At 40.9% G+C, this 20,757-nt stretch overlaps 1 protein-coding gene across 2 annotated transcripts in view; it reads left to right on the top strand.

Moving 5' to 3' along the window:
• The window catches only part of Tgs1 (trimethylguanosine synthase 1), a 36,952-nt gene extending 18,570 nt beyond the window's left edge, over window positions 1-18,382 (top strand). For both annotated transcript variants that reach the window (XM_075967040.1, XM_075967041.1), the window contains 6 exons: window positions 331-631; window positions 2,843-3,004; window positions 4,953-5,096; window positions 7,323-7,539; window positions 8,364-8,442; window positions 16,478-18,382. In XM_075967040.1, coding sequence (XP_075823155.1) covers window positions 331-631; window positions 2,843-3,004; window positions 4,953-5,096; window positions 7,323-7,539; window positions 8,364-8,442; window positions 16,478-16,615 — 1,041 coding nt within the window. In that variant the 3' untranslated portion in view covers window positions 16,616-18,382. The remainder of the gene's footprint in view (window positions 1-330; window positions 632-2,842; window positions 3,005-4,952; window positions 5,097-7,322; window positions 7,540-8,363; window positions 8,443-16,477) is intronic.
• Window positions 18,383-20,757: the final 2,375 nt, after the last annotated feature.

Raw genomic sequence — 20,757 nt, 5'->3', positions numbered from 1 at the left:
CATGGGACATGGTTTGCAGCTTGGCCATTGCAGAAAGCTCTTAAAAATGTAAAAACCAGTGAATAACTGAGTAGGTATATTTGTGATGATAATTTCTTAGCATGGCTCTATTTTTAAGAGTTCTTAATTTTTTAAAGGAATTCTTTGTAAAGTCACTAGGTGTTCTCCTGAATTCCAAATAGCCAGAAGTACTTGTAACTTGTTTGATACATTGTACTTCTCTGAGCTAATAGTTAGGACTACTTGTTAATCAGATCACACGTGGATAAAAGGGAAAGATTCTCTTCCTTACACCTAGTTGGTATTTGTTATGGGATCTTCACATTGCAGGTGGAGAAATTCCTAAAATGGGTTCATGAACCAGTGGATGAGGAGCCATCCCAGGAGTCGCTTTCTCATAACAAGACACAAGACACTTGCACAAGCAGTGACTCTGAGGAGCAAGACATGCCCTTGGAGAAAGCCGACGACCTGATGGAGGCCAGAGATCCAGAACCTGACACATGTCAGGCCATCTCTTCAGCCAGCGAACCTGAAGCAGAAAAGAGTGAAGGAGCTTCCACAACTGCTCCAGAGAAGCAGAACTGTGTACCTGAAGAAATGGCTGACTCTCCCCAAGCGGAAACAGGAGGTAAGAATCAGTACCCTTTCCTTGCAGCTCTGGCCGATTAAGGCCCTTTTTTTTTTTTTTTATTTTTTTTTTTTATTTTCAAGACAGGGTTTCTCGGTAGCTTTTGGTTCCTGTCCTGGAACTAGCTCAGGCTGGTCTCGAACTCACAGAGATCCGCCTGCCTCTGCCTCCCGAGTGCTGGGATTAAAGGCGTGCGCCACCACCACCCGGCTAGTTAAGGCCTTTTTTATGTTTCATTTGTTCTCTTTTATAGCATCTATACCTCCGGATTTGTTTTAAACACTTTTAAGTGGAGAGGAGGCCTGTTAGTGTAAATGAGCTAATTGGCTATGATTTGGCACTGGGAGTGTTTTTCACTTTGAGCTTCGCTGCCACTCTGCCCCTGGTTGGCAGTGGCATTTTCCTCCTGAAATTAGGGAGGCACACAATTTCTTCTTAACAGTTATTTTTTTTGTAATGATTTGGGACCTTTTGATGGAACATTAATGAAACATTTATACTAGTTGGCGCTAATATGAAAACTAACATTTTCATGAAGACCTTTTATAAAGAAAGTATTTGATGAAACATGGCAGGTAAACATTTTTACTCAGTCTAGTGTTCACATCTGTCCTTCTGAAACAACTATCTTTATTGTGATTCTTCTTTACTGTTTATTAGAGTACTTAGTGTCTTAGTGATGGTTACTGTTCCCTTGTTGGAACAACAAAGCGGAAACAAGTAGGGGAGGGAAGGGTTGATTTGGGCTACTTGTCCTGAGTCACAGTGCTTTGAGAGAAGCCAAGGCAGGAAGGAGCTCAAACAGGGCAGGAATTGATAGATTGCTGCTTACTGCCTTACTCAGCCTGCTTTCTTATAGCATTCAGAACCATCAACCCAGGGCTGGCAGCACCCACCATGGGCTGGGTCCTAACACATCAATCAGTAATTAAGAAAATTACCTACAGCTTGCCCACAGCCCCATCTTCTGCAGGCAGTTTCTCAGTTGAGGTCCCCTCTGAGATGACTCCAGCTTGTGTCAAGCTGACATAAAACTACCAGCGTGCCTAGTTGATTCCTTGCTTTTGTGTGGGTAAACAGGGCCCTAAATCTCATGTCACCTGTCTCCTACCTTCTTAATTGTAGGCTTCAGGCATTATGGCTTTTCCTTACCAGTGCGGTGACAGCTGACGTGCATGTGCTACTTGGAGAGGCTTTGTTCTTGACCTCTCAAGTAGCCTGCCGAGGGGGGTGTCCTAACACTTCAGCTGTTTGCATGGATGGTTCCTTAAGATCCTTGACACTCTAGGCAGTAGCTTTAGTCTTTGTCTGCTACGATCTTGTTTGTATTCTGTGGCGGTGCTTTCTGTCTGCAGGCGTTGCTGCTTCTGATCTTCTGAAGACTGGAACCTAATCATCAACTACTCATTGTTTTAAATAATTATCAGCTGGAACCTGACCATACTTCTGAGACATCTTGTATTCTCGAGAATTTATATAGCTAGAACTCAGTGGGCCTTGAAAAAATTTTTGTCTTAAAGTAAAAAGAGCTAAACACACATCTACAACCTCTGCTTCTCAGGAGTCTAAAGCAGGAGGACCAAAAGTTCAGCATTAGCCTGGTCAAATTAAATTACCCAGACCTGGACTTAAAATAGAAATTAAAAAGAAAGATTTTTAAGCATGTAGCTCTGTCAGTGTGTTTGCCTACCACAAGGTTCTGAGTTCAATTCCCTAGGACAGCAGCAACAAAAGAAGTAAAAAAAAAAAAAGAGGGGGCTACATTTTCTGTAAGTCACCAGCTAAATCATTGTTGTGCTACAGATAATATTTAGACCTGTGCTAGTGCTTTCGTATGTGGATTGCGTGTCCTGTATATGACATGGCGAGGACCAGATGTATTTCCAGGTTCTGGTTTTGGGGGATTTCGGATGTTCAGCCTGTATCTCCCATCTTTGCTATAAGAGAAGTTAGCACGATACTATGCATTCATCCATCCATTCCTATTGGAGGAGTAAGATATTAGAGCATAGAAGCCAAGTTCTCAAGCCAGTCGATGACAGCCGGCGAGGACCTGAAGTCTTGCTCTATGCTTCTCTGAGAGTGTCACTGTATATATGTCTGTGACAGGCCAAAATTGTGATAGTTTGATGTGACTGCTTCTTGTGAACTCTGTGAACTGCTTTGTTCTGTTCTCGTGGTCTGATATGTATTGTCTGCATCTTATTTTAGTTGAAATGAAGAAGAAGAAGAAAAAAAATAAGAAGAAAAACAAGAGCAAAAAATTAAATGGTCTGCCACCCGAAATAGCCTCTGTTCCAGAGCTGGCAAAATACTGGGCCCAGAGGTACAGGCTCTTTTCTCGTTTTGATGATGGAATCAAGTTGGACAAAGGTAAATAAAATATGTGTGTGTTGTTTAGCTTTATTTAGAAGCCACTTAAAAATTACAGAAAAGTTGCAAAACGAAATTGCAACGTCCTTTTTACCTGGATTCAGCTATTTCCAACATTTACAATGTTCATCTGAGTCTGCTGTCGTTTTCTGATCAGTTGCGTGTATCATGGTACCTCCCATTACTAACTTGGTGTGCATTTGCTAAGAACAAGATGTTCTTCTCTAATAATCAAAGTCTTGGGATCAGTCAACAGTACCACAAGAAAACAAAACAAAGATGGTTATCTCTATAACCCATATACTGTCGTGTCTCCTTAGCTTCCTTTGATTTGTAATGGTTCCTCAGCCTCCCATGCCCAGGGCTTCACCTCTGCCAGGCAAGTACTCCACCTCTGCGGCACTCATTCCTCCAGCACATTTTGACGTCTTTCAAAGAATGACGGTCGGTTGTTCTGTGCAGTATCACTCGATTACATCCATACAGCTATTTTTGTTTTAACTTCAGGTTTAACCTATATTTGTAGCATCTTATGCAAAGTAGCAAAAGTATATAGGTGATTAAAAAACATCTGATGAAGATACACCTAATGCAGAAAGTTATAATTGAATGAATTAGCACTGAAAACTTGAATTCTTCATTGAATTTTCTTTCTGATCTTAACAGTCTCACAGACTGACACTCATTTTCATATTGAGACTGTCTCTGTTAAGTATCCAAATCAAGAGGTCTGCTGTGGAGTGTAGATGATTCTGTGCCCCTTATACTGTTTGTAAATAGTGTGTGGTACAGAAAAGTATGCAGGAATTTTATTAGGCAAAAAAACGCTTGGAAAAAGATGGATAAAATGTTAAAAGGAATTTAGAATTCTTAAAGTACTGAAGAGCCATTTAAAGTTTTATGTAGTGGGAACAAGAAACTTTCAATCTCTATCTCAAAAAGAAGGGTCTTTTGGTAGAAAGGGAGGCAGGTATTTTCTTTCCTCCAGGTGAGTGTAGATTCATTCTGAAGATTTCTACTATTTCCTGCTGTGCTAAAGCAGCCTCCTGGTCATTGGCTGCCATTCTTTGTTTTTTTCTGACACTAAAGAGCATGTAAAGGCTGGAGAGATGGCTCAGAGGTTAAGAACACTGCTCTTCCAGAGGTCCTGAGTTCAATTCCCAGCAACCACATGGTGGCTCACAGCCATCTGTAATGAGATCTGGTACCCTCTTCTGGCCTGTAGGCAGACATGGAAACTAACACTGTATACATAATAAATAAATAAATAAATAAATAAATAAATAAATAAATAAATAAATAAATGAATGAATGAATGAATGAATGAATGAATGAATGAATGCTTTTTTTAAAAAAGAGCATATAAATTTGTCGCGCATGCTATACACAGACATACATGAAGGCAAAGCATTCATAGAATCATTTTAAAAATTTGAAAACATGTAAATGTTCTCAAAATGTCAATATAAATCTCCATTGTGAATAAAATAACTGAGAAACTTACCAGTTAGAACTTGCTGTTCTCCATAGCTGACGAGTAGTAGGTGTGCCTCAGACAGACTGCTAGAGGAATGTGGATATCTTACCAATGAGTCGGGAATTAGCAATTTTTTAGAACCTTTCTCTTATGCTATGTAATTAGTAGTTTTTGCAAGGAGAAACTAAGTTTTGTTTTGTTTTTTTATGAGTACTTGTGGGTGCGCACCTTCACTTGTGTGCAGACAGAAGAGAGTTCAGATTTGGTAGAGCTGAGGCTAAAAGTGATTGTGACCGACCCAACGTGGATGTAAAACCAACAGGTCCCTTTACAAGTGCTGTACAAGATTTAACCAAGCTCATAAGCAATTTCTCCAGATCCAAAAAGGTGCTTTAACATGAGCAATGTTTTCTTTTCCATGCTTGAAGTCTTGGAAATGAGTGTTTTTCTAAACGTGTTCTCCCTTTGCAGAGGGCTGGTTTTCAGTTACCCCTGAGAAGATTGCTGAGCACATTGCTGGCCGTGTCAGTCAGTCCTTCAAATGTGACATTGTAGTGGATGCTTTCTGTGGGGTTGGAGGAAATACCATTCAGTTCGCCTTAACGGGGAAGAGAGGTAATCTGGTCATTCGTGGCAGAGAATTGTTTTTATTTCCAACTTATACTTAGAATATGTTTACTTTTTTCATTTCTTTGCTGAGATTTAACATATAATTGATAATTTCATGCTGAATATTTAAAGCAATAGTTAGTCGTTTATTGTTCATCTTGCATAATATGTTTAATAAGCACTTAATTTGTGAATATTTAGTCAGCAGTCATAAATTATGTCTTATAGTCTCTCATTTCACAGATAGATTAAAATGTAAAAAGATAAATAATTGCACAGGATTTTGCAAACACCTGCTAATCTCTGGAGCCAAGATTCTAGCACTCTGTAAAAACAAAAATATGTTGTGGTTCTTTAGAATCAAAGAACAATGTAGGGGGACCAAGCTTCAGCTCTGACTTGAGAGCTTTATGACTTGACATCGTTTGGCTTTGAAGGTCATGTTAAATTCACATAGTCTTGTGATGCTTTGCAACTTTAAAATCCCAAAGCTCCAAAAATTCTTTAAATAGTATGCCATCCTCATGGTTATTTGACCATGGAACCAGGAGAAAAAAATCTCCACCATATTATCTGCCAGTTACTATCAGATGTGTGATGTGCTTTTTCTCAGGAAACAAAGGCTTTGTTTAAAAATGGACTGTTTGGTAGTGAGGTTCCTTGGTGGGCAAGGACTTTTGCCTCCGTGCACATAAATAAATTAACACTTATAAAAATTAATGTAATGTTCGCACGCAACATGGTGATGCATATTAGCACTTGGGACACAGAAAGGTGGGTTGCAAGTTTGAGACTGGAATGAGCTACAGGAGACCATGCTTCTCTCCTCTTCTCCCCACTACCCTCCCCCTTCATTTTTTTGGGTTTTTTTTTTGTTTTGTTTTTTTTAAGATGACTGAAGACGTAGCCCTTGCCTGCAGTGCACTGGGTTTGTGGCTCCTATTATAGTGTAGCGCTTTGGAGATAAAAGAGCCAAATCATACTCTAAGATACTTTTCACACATCATATTATACCCACTAGTACTTGTGGCTTTCATTTTAGTGGATTTCGGCAGAACCTCATTAATTGGTTTGAACTTTTTAATGTTAATTAGGAAAGCAAAATAGTAATCTGGGAGCAGAATATAGAAGTCAGAAAATGACAAGGTGTATTTGCCCATTGGTTTTAAGACGAGAGTGATGTGCTGTGACCTGATTCTGTTACTCTAGTTCTCTCGGCATGCATGACATCTGCCAGCTTCACATGGTTGGTCTCCCAGTAACCCAGATAAAAGCAGTTCTCACATTTACCAGATAATAATAACTCTGTCTTCCACTAAGTCGGTATTTCAAAATTCTCAGATTATTTTTAGATAAACCACATGTATGTTTCATGGAAGATATTTTTCCTCCAGAGTTATCAAACTCATTCTTTTATAGCATTTTGTCATAAGATGGTTAATATATCTGCACCATAATAAATAAAGTCTGGAAATTTTCTTTAAATATCATGGGAGGCATGCATATCATACATTAGTTTCTTAATGGAGGTTTGTGGCCAAGTTGTGTACCTTACCGCGCTTTTGATAGAGGACGATGTCAGTGTGGGTCCTAAAGGAAGGTTAGTGCTGCGCTCTCATTGTCTACGCCCTTTGTGGCAGCAGTTCTCAGGGATACCACATCAGATATTCACTTTATAATTTATAACAGTAGCAAAATTCCAGTTATGAAATAGCAATGAAATAACTTTATGTGGGGGTCACCACAGCATGAGGAAGTGTGTGAAAGGGTTGCAGCGTTAGGAAGTTGAGAACCACTGCTCTACAACCTCTTGGTGTCATTTTATCGCTCACCCTCACAAGTGACCAGCCCCTGAGAAGAAAGGAAAACAAATGGTCACTACTGGGTCTTCCTGATGCTCTGATGACCTAGACTCTGCCCTGTGGAGCTGGAAATGTGGAACCATCTTAAGGACATTGGTCTTTTCTGAATGTCAGCATTAGGCTTTGCATGCAAGTAGTAACATTTGTAAGAATTTACTGTTCCAAATGTGTATAGCTCTCACCCCCTAAGACCTCCATGTTTTGTGGCAGCTGCTGCCACTTGCTTTGGATGATGGCTAGGCAAGACAGCATGAAAACCTGTTCTGTAGATCATGGTTAATTCTTGTTTGGGGTATTTTATTCAGAAAACCAGATTTCTGGAATGATGAACTCTCAGTGTCAACTGACTTTTTTTTTTCTCGATTTTTAGTGATTGCCATTGATATCGACCCAGTTAAGATTGATCTTGCTCGTAATAATGCTGAAGTTTATGGAATAGCGGATAACATAGAGTTTATCTGTGGAGATTTCCTACTCTTGGCTCCCTGTTTAAAGGCTGATGTTGTGTTTCTAAGCCCGCCTTGGGGGGGACCAGATTATGCTACTGCAGAGACCTTCGACATTAGGACGATGATGTTTCCTGATGGATATCCTTTGGAAGTCCTAACAGTCTATATAAATGCTTATAGAGAGGAAAAGTGTGTGCGCGTGTGTGTGTGTGTGTGTGCATGTAGAGGAAATGTATTAGCTAATCCACATTTGATAATTCCATTGTATTTTACACAGAAAACAGTTTGTGTGGAGCCAACTAAATGGCTCAACTGGTAAAAGCGCTTGCTACACAAACCTGGCAACCTGAGTTTGAGACCCAGAACCCAGGTAAAGGCAAGAGAAAGAAGAGAATTGTCCTCTGGTACACCGAGGAAGTTCTGTCTGTACACACACTTTAATAATAATAACTAAAACTTTTAAGACATGCAATGTAAAAACTATGTGTTGGTTGATCTATAGATACGGTTCCCCTGTTAGTATTTAATTCCACCATTATGAAACAGGAGCCCAGCTGTAGCTCCTGAGAAATGGACACAACAGTGGTGTTTGCTAGGGTTTTGTGAAGAAGGATTGAGGATGTGACTGACTGATACAGAAGCTGCATAGCTGAACTGCCCAAGGTCTGGGTCTGCCTCTACGGAACCTGCCTTGAGGCTAAAGAGATGTGTTTACTGTGTGGAATTGGAATTAGTACAGATTGAAGATTTCTTCAAACCTCAGGTCTGTGGGTTGTGATCTTCAGCTCACACTGCCTTATGCTAAAGCAGCCAGATATTCTAACCCATCTGTGCTATCTTGTCTCTAATTCTCTGGGTTTAATCTGTGCCTTGTTGGCACTTACCAAGATGCACTGATCTGTGACATATGATGAACATCTCTCTGCTCAGAAATTGCCTTTTTATCCTTAACTCTTTTTCACCTTTGAAATTTTTAGGCTTTCCCAGAAGATCACCAATAATATTGTGTATTTTCTTCCAAGAAATGCTGACGTTGACCAGGTAAGCCATTGCTGAGGAAATTCTTTGCACCTCTACTTACTTACTGTTAGAAACAATGGGCAGAAAAGGATAAGAGTTGTTTCCTTACCAGAGAACCTGCTTGTGAGAAGTCCCTGGCTTGTCTTCCACCTCCGCGGTTTCTGAGCATGCCCGAGATGCAGCCGATGTTTCCTGGGGTTCTGTGCAGATGAGTGATAGGATGACATGTGATACCATGTTACAGGTGCTTTGTGGCAACTCTCTGAGGCCCACCGTACTGAACCCAGCTGAAGAGCAAGACAGGAAGGTAGCTGGGAGCTGGAAGACAGAGAAGGAAACAACTGCCTTTAATTTGGCCAGGAACAGTTCTAACTAGCCTTGCCATCTTGTTTGTTTGTTTGTTTGGGTTTTTGTTTTGTTTTTCAAGATAGGATTTTTCTCTGTAGCTCTGGCTGTCTTAGAACTAGCTCTGTAGGCCATGCTGGCTTTGAACACACGGAGATCCACCTCCTCACCATCTCTTGTCCTTTTGCTGGAGCAGCAGTTACTCTTGTTGGCCCCTGGTGTAGTTTAGTGATTTAGACTTTCCTTTTTCCATCTCAAGATCATTTCCGTCTTCCCCTTCAACTCCTATATGGGTTTCTTTGTCTTATCAGTAGTCTGGACTGAATAGATTTCTCCAACCACTGAAAAACCCTGATCCACTAAAAAAGATCCTCTGTTTTATTTTCTGGGATGAGCCCAAGTATAAATTGCTCCTCAAGTAATTATAATGTGCTCCACAGTTGAGGTTCTCTGGGCTATAAAAAAGGATAAATTAGCCGGGTGGTGGTGACTCACGCACTCAGGAAGCAGAGGCAGGCAGATCTCTGAGTTCAAGGCCAGCCTGGTCTACAGAGTGAGCTCCAAAGACACAGAGAAACCTTGTCTCGAAAAACCAAAAGGGGGGGGGGGGGTAAAACTTTGAGTCTTCTGTCATTTATTTACGGTCTGCTTGACCAAACATTAAGCCTTCCATGATAGTATGTGTGATGTCACTCAAATTTTTTAGGGTTGTGAGAGTCTTAGGTCAGCCTTCGTGTTGAACCTATTACCTGTTACTTGTGTAACTGCTTTCTAGACTTGGGCTGCCATGATACTCCAAAACTATCTGCTAAACGGCTACATGATCTTCACAGGCTCAGCCATGGTCCTTGATAGTGCATATAGACAAACTCATTTGGGTATCTCAGTAGCAATAGGAAAGCCACTTTTTTTTCCCTCGGTTTTTTTGAGACAGGGTTTTTCTGTGTAACAGCCTTAACTATCCTTGGAACTCGCTCTATAGACCAGGCTGGCCTCGAACTCATAGATTCTCTTGCCTCTGCCTCCCAAGTGCTGGGATAAAAGGCGGAAAGCCACTTTTTATCATGAAAGTTTCAGGATTAACTTTTTTTTAACACACACAAAAAAAATTAGCTTGCTTTTTACTTTTGTTTTTATCCTCGGAACCTGTGAGAGTTAAATCTGTAAGGAGTAGGAAGACGGTTCATTTGGTAAAGAAAATAGATGAGGAGCAGCCTAGGAAAGGAAGGCACCTGGCACCGTCCTCTGCATGCCACGGTTCACCTGCACTCAATCTCACCTGTGGGCAAGTGCTCTGTAGACACTATTTACAAACACAGTGGTAGCCTTGATAGTTCCTTCATGTTTTCTGCCTCTAGAGGGAGCACTGGCACTAGAAAATGGTAAAGGAAACCGCTTGGGCTGAAATAAGCTGCAGGGGAAGCATGTGGGAGGGGGGGGGTTGGTTTTTGGTTTTTTAAATAAAAATGTATCCATATGTGATACTTTTAAAATGAAATAGTAATGCAGGTTGAAAGAGTATAAGGCATTAACTATGAGTCTGTTTGGAATTCTGGCTGCATTTTTCCTATAAATTTGTCTGTAGCAAACTTTTAATTTCCAGTTCAGAGAGGTTATGTTACAGTCTATTCATTCTGCTAAATTGGTTGTACAGCCAGTTCTAGAAGCTGCTCCATGTAGGAAATGATGCCCATCGGTTTTTGTAGCCGGTGAAATATTCTTTTGGGTCCCTTGTCCTTGACCTCCCATTCATTCCCTTTTTCTTTTGGAGTTATTCTAGAACACATATCCCTGCTATCCAAACTCTCACTGTAAAACCAGAACTCATTCATTAAAGACATCTTTTTGTGAGAGGCTCTTTGGAAATAAGGTATCTCTCTGAGATTACTTTGGAAACTCATCAAGACTTGGGTTTGATTCGGAGAAATCACGGTTGGAAATGTATCTTGCTGCTTAGTTCCTATCCTTATTGTTAGCCTTCATTTCTTTTCTTAACATTCTAGAAGTCCTGGCAGCACTAGCTTTGGATTCACTATGCTTTGCAAACATGGAAACTTCTTTTGAAGAGTAAGCCTATGTAGTAGAGATAGAAGCCTCTGAACACCTTAGTCATCTAATGGTAGCTGCATGCAGCAGTTTCAGGTACCACTTTTATATGAAATCCTTGTGCATGGACTCTCTTAACATGAAGAGTCTTGGTTCTTACCAGGCATGAGAACAATGAGAGCAAGCCTCCCAGCCCATTTTTGCTTTCAGAACTACACAAAACATGTAACCTGAGAATCTGTGGAGCATATACACTTTTCAGTTCAAATTAAGCACCTGGGTCACGTTCATGCAAGTTCATATAACAAGGTGACCCTGGGCAGCATCCCTAGACTTGTGTTAAAGTAAACTTGGGGACTAGAAAGATAGCTCAGCAAGTAAGGCTGTTCCTTAGGTGGCTGGGGTTTGATTCCCAGCACTCACCTGCTCACAACTGGCTGTAACTCCAGTCCCAGAGCATCTGACACCCTGTTCTGGCCTCTGCAGGCCACATATGTGGTATACAGACATTCAGGCAAAACACCCATTTACTTAAAAATAAGATAAGCCCATAGCTTTCTACCAGGCAATTCCTGACCCTTCTCTAACATAACTCAATCTTCCTTGACTTTTTTAGATTTATAAATTTATACTTTGAATATAACTAAATTGAGTAGATTAGCATTTTTTAGTGGTTTAGGTTAAATTAAATAAACTTTTACCAGTTTTTATCAAAGTATTAGTACTGAGTAATTATAGTATTTGGTTTTTTTAAGTGGAATATAACTAGTTTCTGAATGTTAGAATAAACGAAAGATCCTATCAATTATTCGTAATTAAATTAACAGAGAAATATATCTTAAATGCTATCCATGTGGTAAATACCGTAAAGTCATTCCAGCAGGTGGAAGACCCTTAACACCAGGCCCAGAAACCAGAAGCGTAAAAGAGGGCAAAAGATAGGATTAGCTGTTCCGGTATATGGAGGAATTGTAGACTTGAGACTGCTAAACTTGAAAACAACCAGTTTACAACGTGGCAGCTTGGCGGGTGGCACCCTGTGTATTGTAAGTCTCTTCCTGCACATTTTTTTGGATAATCCCTATGCTCTAGAGTATGCGTGTGAGGTTACCCCCTGATCTCTGGGGAAGCCTAGCTATTCTGCCACACAGTGGCCATCAGCAGCTTAGCACCTTGCTGCCTCCCATGAGCCAAACATTTACTGCTGAGAAAAACACTCATCCATGACCTGAGTAGTTGGGAGTGATAATTAGAAAGTGAAGTGGCAAGGCACACAAAGGAGATTATAAAAGGGTTTTCAGAATAGCTCAGCAGGTAAAGGCAGTTGCAGTTGAGTTTGCCCTGAACCCACATGGTGGAAGAAGAAAAGAGACTTCCACAAGTGGTCCTCTGACCATGGCCCCTGCAGCCACACACAAGTAATAATTGATGTAGTTTCAATTTTTAAAAAAAATCTGCCAAGTCAGTTCTGGTCCGTTCCTGTTTGAAAAAAGACAATAGAGGGCTAAGAAATAGAACCAAGTAGAGGGCAGTTGCTGGGCCTTCCCCGTCAGTTTGCCCTTGTGCTTCCTCTTGCGGACACCCGGGTGTCTAGATTAACTGTTGCTGTGCAGATAACCATGGCTACTTTGGTCATCTTTATTGACCCTCTTGTCTTTGGTGAATTTTCTGCTAGGCAATCGGAGCAGTGTAGTATGTCTCTGCGCTGTGATCTTTATGCAGGAAGACTAGAACTGAAGGGCCTCAAAATTCTTCACAGATTCGGGATTCCTGATGGTTTGGTCTGTTGTGCCTTGTGTAACTTGTTGAACTGAAGAGTAACCTTTGTGGATGTGTCCAGGATGAAATTGTGATCAATGCTAAGGGGCCAAGCTGTAGACCTGGTTATCAGTCACCTAGAAGCCAGCATAGATGAGGTCAGTTGATGATGGGGGCTCTTTAAAATTGCATTTATTTTAATCAGAGCTTGATAATATTACAAAGCTATCTGTAATGCAAAGATTCAAGTATAGAAATCTCATTCCTGCTTACTGTGTGCAGAAAAATGGAGCTGATTTTAAGTTTGGATTTTGCCTAAAGATAAAGTGTTTCCTTCTTCAACACTCCGCACTCCTGCTTCTGGTTAGATGTAGTTATTAGTTGTCTGTAACAAAGAGACAGTCGGGACTAGTGAGGAAGGCCTTGGTTTGGCCCAGCTGCCTGTGGATTCTGACCTAAAATGAAGGTTGCCTATCCTGGTCATCTCTATCTCTTTGGTAATGGTAGGCATCAAATACAGCCTTAAGCATAAGTTTTTTTTTTTTGTTTTGTTTTGTTTTTGTAGTAATTCATTTGCAATTTATTTTAAACCCATCTAAACATCGTTTGTCTTCAGTTATCTTCATTTTGACTTTTTTCTCTTCCTACTATTGCCTCAAATAATATGTTAGTAATAATCACCCAGTTCTTAGTTATAATTGTAGTCCAAATTAACTGGAATTGTCTTTGTGTGTTAGAGAGGTAGACAGACACATGTGCAAGTGCAGGTGCCATGGAAGTCAGATCCTTTGGAACTGGAGTTATAGGTAGTTGTAAACCGCTCAGCTTGTGTGAACTAATGTCCTCTGAGCCATCTCTCCTGCCCCTGGTGTTGAAAGGCATTCACCAGAGAACACTGTTTGGACATGGGTTTAAGCCAATAGACAGTCTTTATTAACCAACTAGCGACTACACTGGGTGCTTGTGGTCCCATTGTAGCCCCAAGCCTTCCTCAGGGTGAGCTTTTAAGCACAAAAGCCATGCATGTCCTGTGTTGACATACTTCAATTAACAAGAACAGTTACCTAGAAGCGGAACAACAGAAGCTAAAAAAACAAGGTTAGTACGTTTTGAAACTTTCGGAGAACTATGGACTTTGACGGATTAGGTATTTGTGTTAGTTTTAGCAGGCAGTGCTGTCTTTGCTGAGTTTATGGCCTGAATGGCATTTCCATTGTGGAGTCAGCTGTGCTAAGGCCTGGGGCCCATTTACACCTGGTATTGCCCTTGATAAGGCTAGCATTTAGGTAATGTGCTAGAAGCATAGAATGTGGTCTTGAATTCATTTGCCACCTTCCATTCTCCTGGCTTTCCTGTCTTGCCTGTCTTTGCTGTACATTCATGTCTCAATCCATTAAAATTTAAGAAATTTTTGTCAGTTAAACCTGCTAATGAAAAATAAGGACAGCTCAAAATTGACAGCATTAGTTTGTTTGAAGCAAAGTATCTATTCACTTGAGTATAAATTTTGTCTGACTCATTTAGCCTTTAATATATGTGTGGTGGAAAACCAAGAAAGTCTAAGGTTAGAAATCGGTTTTAGTGAGAATACTTGAAAGTGCATGTTGACTTAGATCTTCCTTGTCTATGCTGTGTAGATCAGTTTTCCCACTCTGGGCCTGCATGTTGATTCAGTGTTGGGAACATACCAGAGTCGCTGGATTGTGAGCATCCCTGCAGGCAAGCTGCTGTTTAGCTCTCTTCTGCACAGAAACTGCCCCGCTCTTGATTAGTCGTTGTTGAGTGACGTGTGAAGTCTGCTACTGATCTCAGGAAACTCCCATATCTGCTCTTTCTTGTACCAGTTCTCCCGTGTACGAACCCTAAAAGGCTCAGGGAAGGGAAAGCACTACTTCATCTTAAGATTGCTGTTTATGGCTTATATGAGAAACAGGAATTATTTTAGTGCCTTTAATTTGGGGAGGAGGGTTGAGGATGTTAATTGAACAACTTTTTATTTAATTTTGTAGCAGTGTGTTTGTTTAGGGTGGGGGATATGGTCACCTGTGCAGAAATCAGAGCACAACCTTTGGGTGTCTGGCCCTGGACTACTAGAGACAGTCTACTCTCTGTCTCCTGTTCCCATAGACTGGAGATGCTCGTCAGGCCAGCTCTGGTGAAGTTCAGATCACCACACTGGACAGCAAATGCTTCCCCTGAAGAGCCATCTCAGCCAAGGTTGACTGGAGCTCACAGCATCCCACCTCCCTCAGCCTGCTGAGGGTTGGGATTATAGTTATAGACCTGGCTTTTAAGAGCATTGCATATGGATTTGGAGCTACAGTAGAGAGTTTGCTTAGCATGTGTAGAGTCCTGAATTCTGTCTGTAGGATCAGAGGTGGGTGTGGAAGCTGAAGCATATCATAGAATGATGTGTTTCTATATCTGTTTTTATATCAGAGTTGTTTCCTAACAGGGAGGTAAAATAATCACTTTAAATTATGCTCACCAGTAATGCAATCATTCTCCCTGTCCACCAGATATCTGTGGTGTGAGATCAGGTTCTGTCAGCTTTTGAATCCAGATTAAATTTAGAACCTTTATTTACAAAATACACAACTTAAGTTTTGCCGATGGCAGCTACCAATGCATAGTTTGCCTGCCCCTAGAACTTGGGGCTTCTGTGTCTTTACTGTGTGACTCCTGTTCTGGTTGGTGGGCCTGTCCACTACATTCTTCATGCCCCCGATTTTACCAGTCTTACAATCTAATTGATGAATAAGATAGTGTTAGAAGACAGAGATTTCCCAGTTAATAAATCTCTTAAAATGTTGGGGGTGCTAGTTGGATACTTTATCAGCATAAGAACTGATTGATGCCTTTAATCCCAGCACTTAGGAGACAGAGGCAGGTGAATCTCTGAGTTATAGGCAAGCATGGTCTACAGAGTAAGGTCTAAGACAGCCAGGGTAGAAAAAAGGAAGCGGAGGAAGGAAGGGAAAGAAATTTGCTGGTTTAAAATGCTGCAAAGACCAATGTGAGTGTTGTCAGAGCAAAAGACTCTTTGCAGCTAATCCTTGATATTAACTCTGGAAGAAGGAATGCTTTTATCTCCTTGAGTCAGTAGCTATGTTCTAGTAGACCTAAAAATCAGTAATACAGACGCGTATAAATAGTAAATTTAAAATAACACAAAAGAACAGTAGATAAAGGGAGTAATTAGACATAGAGATCTAAGAAAATCGAGATAAATAGAAAAGTGCAGGCTCTACTCAAAGGCCAGTGAAGCTTGTTGAGCGATCGAGAGAGTAACATGAGCACAGTGGGGTGAGTAAAAAGGTTTCTTAGGAGTAGGTGGCAGTGCTCAGCATGTAACAGTGCCCACCACCACACCTGATGACCCACATGGTGGAAGGAGAGAGCTCACCCGTACAAGTTGACTTCTGGCTGCCACATAAAAAGAAAAAAATTAAAATTGAGTTTTTTAGGAAAGTGAGTTCCTAATGTCTGTTCATTTTCTCTTCGCCTGAATCCTTAGTTTGTGGCAGTGGAAAGACAGCATCTTAGAACAGCATAGCACAGTGATCTGACTCAGGTCAAAACTGTCAGGTTTCTACACCAGATACTGCATGAATACATAACCTGGCAAGCAGTAGTGAGTGTGTTGCTATGAAGAACTTAACAGAAAAAGGCAGCCTTTCTCTTACTGATAGTTTAGGTTGGGGGAATAAAATCTGTTTTGAAAATTATGTTTGCTGGGCATGACAGTGAACACCTTTAATCTCAGGAGGCAGAGGCATGATGTCTGCGTTTGAGGACAGCCTGGTCTACAGAGTGAGTAAACTGGCCAGAACTACTTAATCAGACCATGTCTCAAGGGAAAAAAAAGTCCTGCAAGCATGCTTTATTATTGTGTTCTTCCTGGCAGGTGGCATCCTTGGCTGGGCCTGGAGGGCAAGTGGAAATAGAGCAGAACTTTCTTAACAACAAATTAAAGACAATCACTGCATATTTTGGTGACTTGATCAGAAGACCGGCCTCTGAAGCAGAAGTGGAAGATAACTGAAGACTGAGATTGCGCTTTGGTTTCCCAGCCACCCAGACCCAAATAATCTCACAGTAACTACATTAATTACAGCACTGTTTGGCCAGCGGCTCAGGTGTCTTCCTGACTAGCTCTTACATCTTAAATTAACCCATTCTGTTAATCTGTGTATCGCCACGAGGCTGTGGATTAATGGTAATGTTCTGGTATCTTTCCCCTTCGGCAGCCACATGGCATCTCCTTGACTCCACCTACTCTCTCTTTAAGAGCTGTTCTGCCTTGTACTGATGGCAAGATCATGCGGAATGAGAGTGGCATTTGAATGAGACACTTGGGAAGGTCTTCTCAGCTCCTTAATATTATGAACGTGTGATGTGGAAACCTTTATGAGTTTTAATGAATGCTAGTGAAGCGGTTTGTGATTTTCAGGGAATGCTAACTGAGCTGTGTTCAGTACTCTAAAGCGGTAAGCATCAGGGCCAGGTGGTCGTAGATACCTATTATGGTCCCAGCACTGCAGAGGTTCAAGGTCATCCTGGACTGCATAAATTCAAGGCCAGCCTGAGTTACATGAGGACTGGCCTCAAAAATGACCCCGTGCTTAAATTAAGTGCATCTGTGTATATTTGTATGTTTTTGTTCTTTAACTATGTTTTGTTTGTGTGTGTGTGTGTGTGTGTGTAAATGCTTTTTTAAAATGCAAAGAAAAATGAAAAGCAGTTCTGCCTGCACGTTTAACCTCTGGTGAAATAATGTTACCAATTTAATGCTATAACAAGAAAGGTAGAACTCTCCCACTACCTTACCTATTTTTTATATTCAACTGTCTAAATATAATCACAGTTAGCAGTGTTTTGTGTTTTACTTTTTTATTGAATTTATTTCCTGTGTGTGCATAGAGGTCAGAACAACTTGCAGAAATCCGTTCTCCATTTCTGCCCTGTGAGTTCTTGGGAATCAAGTTCAGGTCATCAGGCTAAAGTTATGGCAAGAGCCTTTACCTGCGAACCATCCCACTGATCCCCATGTTAATTCTTCTAAAGAAAAGACTGAATTACAGTATCCTTTCATACGCCGTTCATCCAGTGCCTTCCCTTTTGAGATACTTAATGTATATTTTATTAAATAAAATAGATACCGTTTTTAGAGTGAGTGTGTGTGTGCACGCCTGCCCTTACCTCTATGACTATGTGTGTGCCTGTTCCCACAGAATCCAGGGAAGGGGTTGGATCCCTTGGAGCTGGGGTTACTGGTTGTGAGCTACTCAATATGGGTACTAGGAAATGCACTTGGGTCTTCTGGTCGTCCATCCCAAGATGCTTTGATTAATTCAATCAATGTTTTTACTTTCCTGTTTTGGTATGCTTTGTTTTTACAGAAATCTCATATTATCCAGACCAGCCTCAGATTTTTGTGTAGTTGAAGATGATTTTGAGTTCCTGATCCTCTTGCCTCCGCCTACCACATCTGGCTTATCGGTTTATCTTGGAGGCCATTCCATTTCAGTCCATCCATGTCGTACATGTCAGTCTACCTCATGTTTTAAATGGCTGTTCTGTATCCCATCACCTGTGTGTGTAAAGTAGTTCCCTGCAGAGGCACCCAAGCAGTTCGCATGGTTATACCATTACTGACGTATGTGCTGTGTTTCCTTACAGTGTATGCTGTTGAACAAGTATTTCAGTTTCTAGCAGTGAGACCACAGGTCTATATGTACAGTTAAGTCTTGACAAATACAGCCAGGTTGCTTCAATAAAGTTGAACTTGCATTAAGGCTTATTTATCTCAGTTTGTTTTCATATCTTTGCTTTAACTAGAATCTCTTCTTAAAGGCTTTTGTGTGTGTGTGCATACATGACCTCAAATTTGTGACTTTCTAAATGGATGCCACTTGTCCAGGTGCCCTCAGGAGCCAAAAGGTGTCAGATCTCCTGGAATAGGAGTTACAAGTGATTGTGAACCCCTAAAATGGGTGGCTCAATCTACAGTGTGCCTCCATGAGACCCAGCGAAGCGGAAATATTAGGGTAAGGAACATATTCCAAAGACAGAACTGGAGGAAGCTCTTGAGAAATGCACAGCAGGAGTGAGAGGGCTGCAGGTGCTGGGGCAGCATGAGAACAAAGGGTCAAGATGAAGAAGCCCAGCCAGATACAGCTGCAGCTAGAGAATCAGTTAGCATTGAGGAAGAAAGGGTGGCTCAGTGGTTAGGAGTCAGGACTGTTCTTACAGAGACCTAAGTTCACTTTCTAGCACCCAGGTCCCTGAACGATGTCTCAGTTCTGAACATCGATGCCCCAAATGTAACAGCACCCACATTTGTAAAAGAAACATTACTAAAGCTTAAATCACACATTGACCTCCACACACTAGTAGTTGGAAACTTCAACACCCCACTCTCACTGATGAACAGGTCTGGCAGACAGAAAGTCAATAAAGAAATAATAGAACTAACAGACATCATGACTCAAATGAACCTAATACATATCTACAGAACATTTCACCCAAATGCAAAAGAATAAGCCTTCCTGTCAACCCCTCATGCAGCTTTCTCCAAAATTGACTATATACTCTGCCACAAAGCAAGTCTCATCAGATACAAGGAAATTTTTACTTTTCTTTGAAAATAACCCCCGTCTCCTATTTGACCACCATGGATTAAAGCTGGATTTCAACAACAGAAAGCCTATAACCTCTTGGAAACTGAATAACTCTGAGTAACGTGGGTCAAGGAAGAAATAAAGAAATTAAAGACTTCCTAGAATTCAATGAAAATGAATTCATAACATACCCAAACTGTGGGACACAATGAAAATGGTGCTAAGAGGAAGTCCACAGCACTAAGTGCCTTCGTGAACAATTTAGAGAGACCTCTAGTAATTTAACAGCACCCCTGAAAGATATAGGAGAAAGTGAAACAAACACACCCAAGAGGATCAGATGGCAGAAAATAATCAAATTGAGAGCTGAAATCAATAAAATAGAAATAGAGACTAATACAAAGAAATAATGAAATAAAAGTTGATTCTTTGAGAAAAATCAACAAAATAGACAAACCCTTATGCATACTAACTAAAAGGCAGAGAGAATATCCGAATTCACAAAATCAGAAACAAAAAGGGGACATAATAGACAATGAGGAAATCCAGATAATCATGTCATACTTCAAAAACTTGTACTCCACAAAATTTGAAAATTAAAAAAAAAATGGACAATTTTCTTGATAGGTACCACATACTAAAATCAAGATAAAATAAACAAGTGAAATAGACATAACCCCTAAGGAAATAGAAACAGTAAATAAGCGTTTCCCAACCAAAAACGCCCAGGACCAGACTATCTTAATGCGGAATTGTACCAGACGTTAAAAGAAGAACTAACAGTGATACACCTCAAATTATCCCACAAAATAGAAACAGAGGAACATAAACAGTTTCTTTTTATGAGGGCATAGTCACCCTTATACCCAAATCACACAAAGAGTCAATAAAATTACAGACCAATTTTACTCATTAGCATTGATGCAAAAATAATAAAATACTGGCAAACTGAATTCAAGAACACATCAAAAAGATCGTTCACTACGACCAAGTAGGCTTAACCCCAGAGATGTAGGGATGGTTCAGCATACTAAAATCTATCGATGTAGTCTACCATATAAACACCTGGAGCCTGGGCGCTCTCATTCCAGAAGCCAAGCCAGATGCAATGGGTCAGTGGAATAATCTCTCGCTACACCCTGGTGTCTTACCTATGGAGTTAATGGTCAGCAACTGGCAAAGCATCTTTCTCCCCTCCATTCACAGAGATGTAGGCCATCTCATCTCTAGCTTCAGTTTCGACCAGGCCTCCTAACTACGGGCTATTCCCTGTCTGTCTCCCAGCCCTTCATCCAGCACAACTGGAGGGGGGTGGTTCAGCTGGGTGGGTGTGTACTACTGAGCTCAGCAGGAATGAGCCCTGTCTTCAAACCACAGCAGAAATAAACAAGAAAAACTCTCTTGACAGCTAAGGAGATGGCTCCGTGACTAAGAGTGCTTAGCACTCTTCCAGAGGACCCGAGTTTGGTTCCTAGCACCCTTCTCAGCTTCCCACCATCTCTAACTCCAGCTCCAGAGAACCCAGTGCCTCTGGACTCCATGGGCAACACCATGCACATGCAAA

Source organism: Microtus pennsylvanicus, chromosome 3, assembly GCF_037038515.1.
Source record: "Microtus pennsylvanicus isolate mMicPen1 chromosome 3, mMicPen1.hap1, whole genome shotgun sequence".
Classification (NCBI taxonomy): Eukaryota; Metazoa; Chordata; class Mammalia; order Rodentia; family Cricetidae; genus Microtus; species Microtus pennsylvanicus.
Note: the sequence above shows the minus strand (reverse complement) of the source record. Positions and strands in the feature narration are given on the sequence as shown.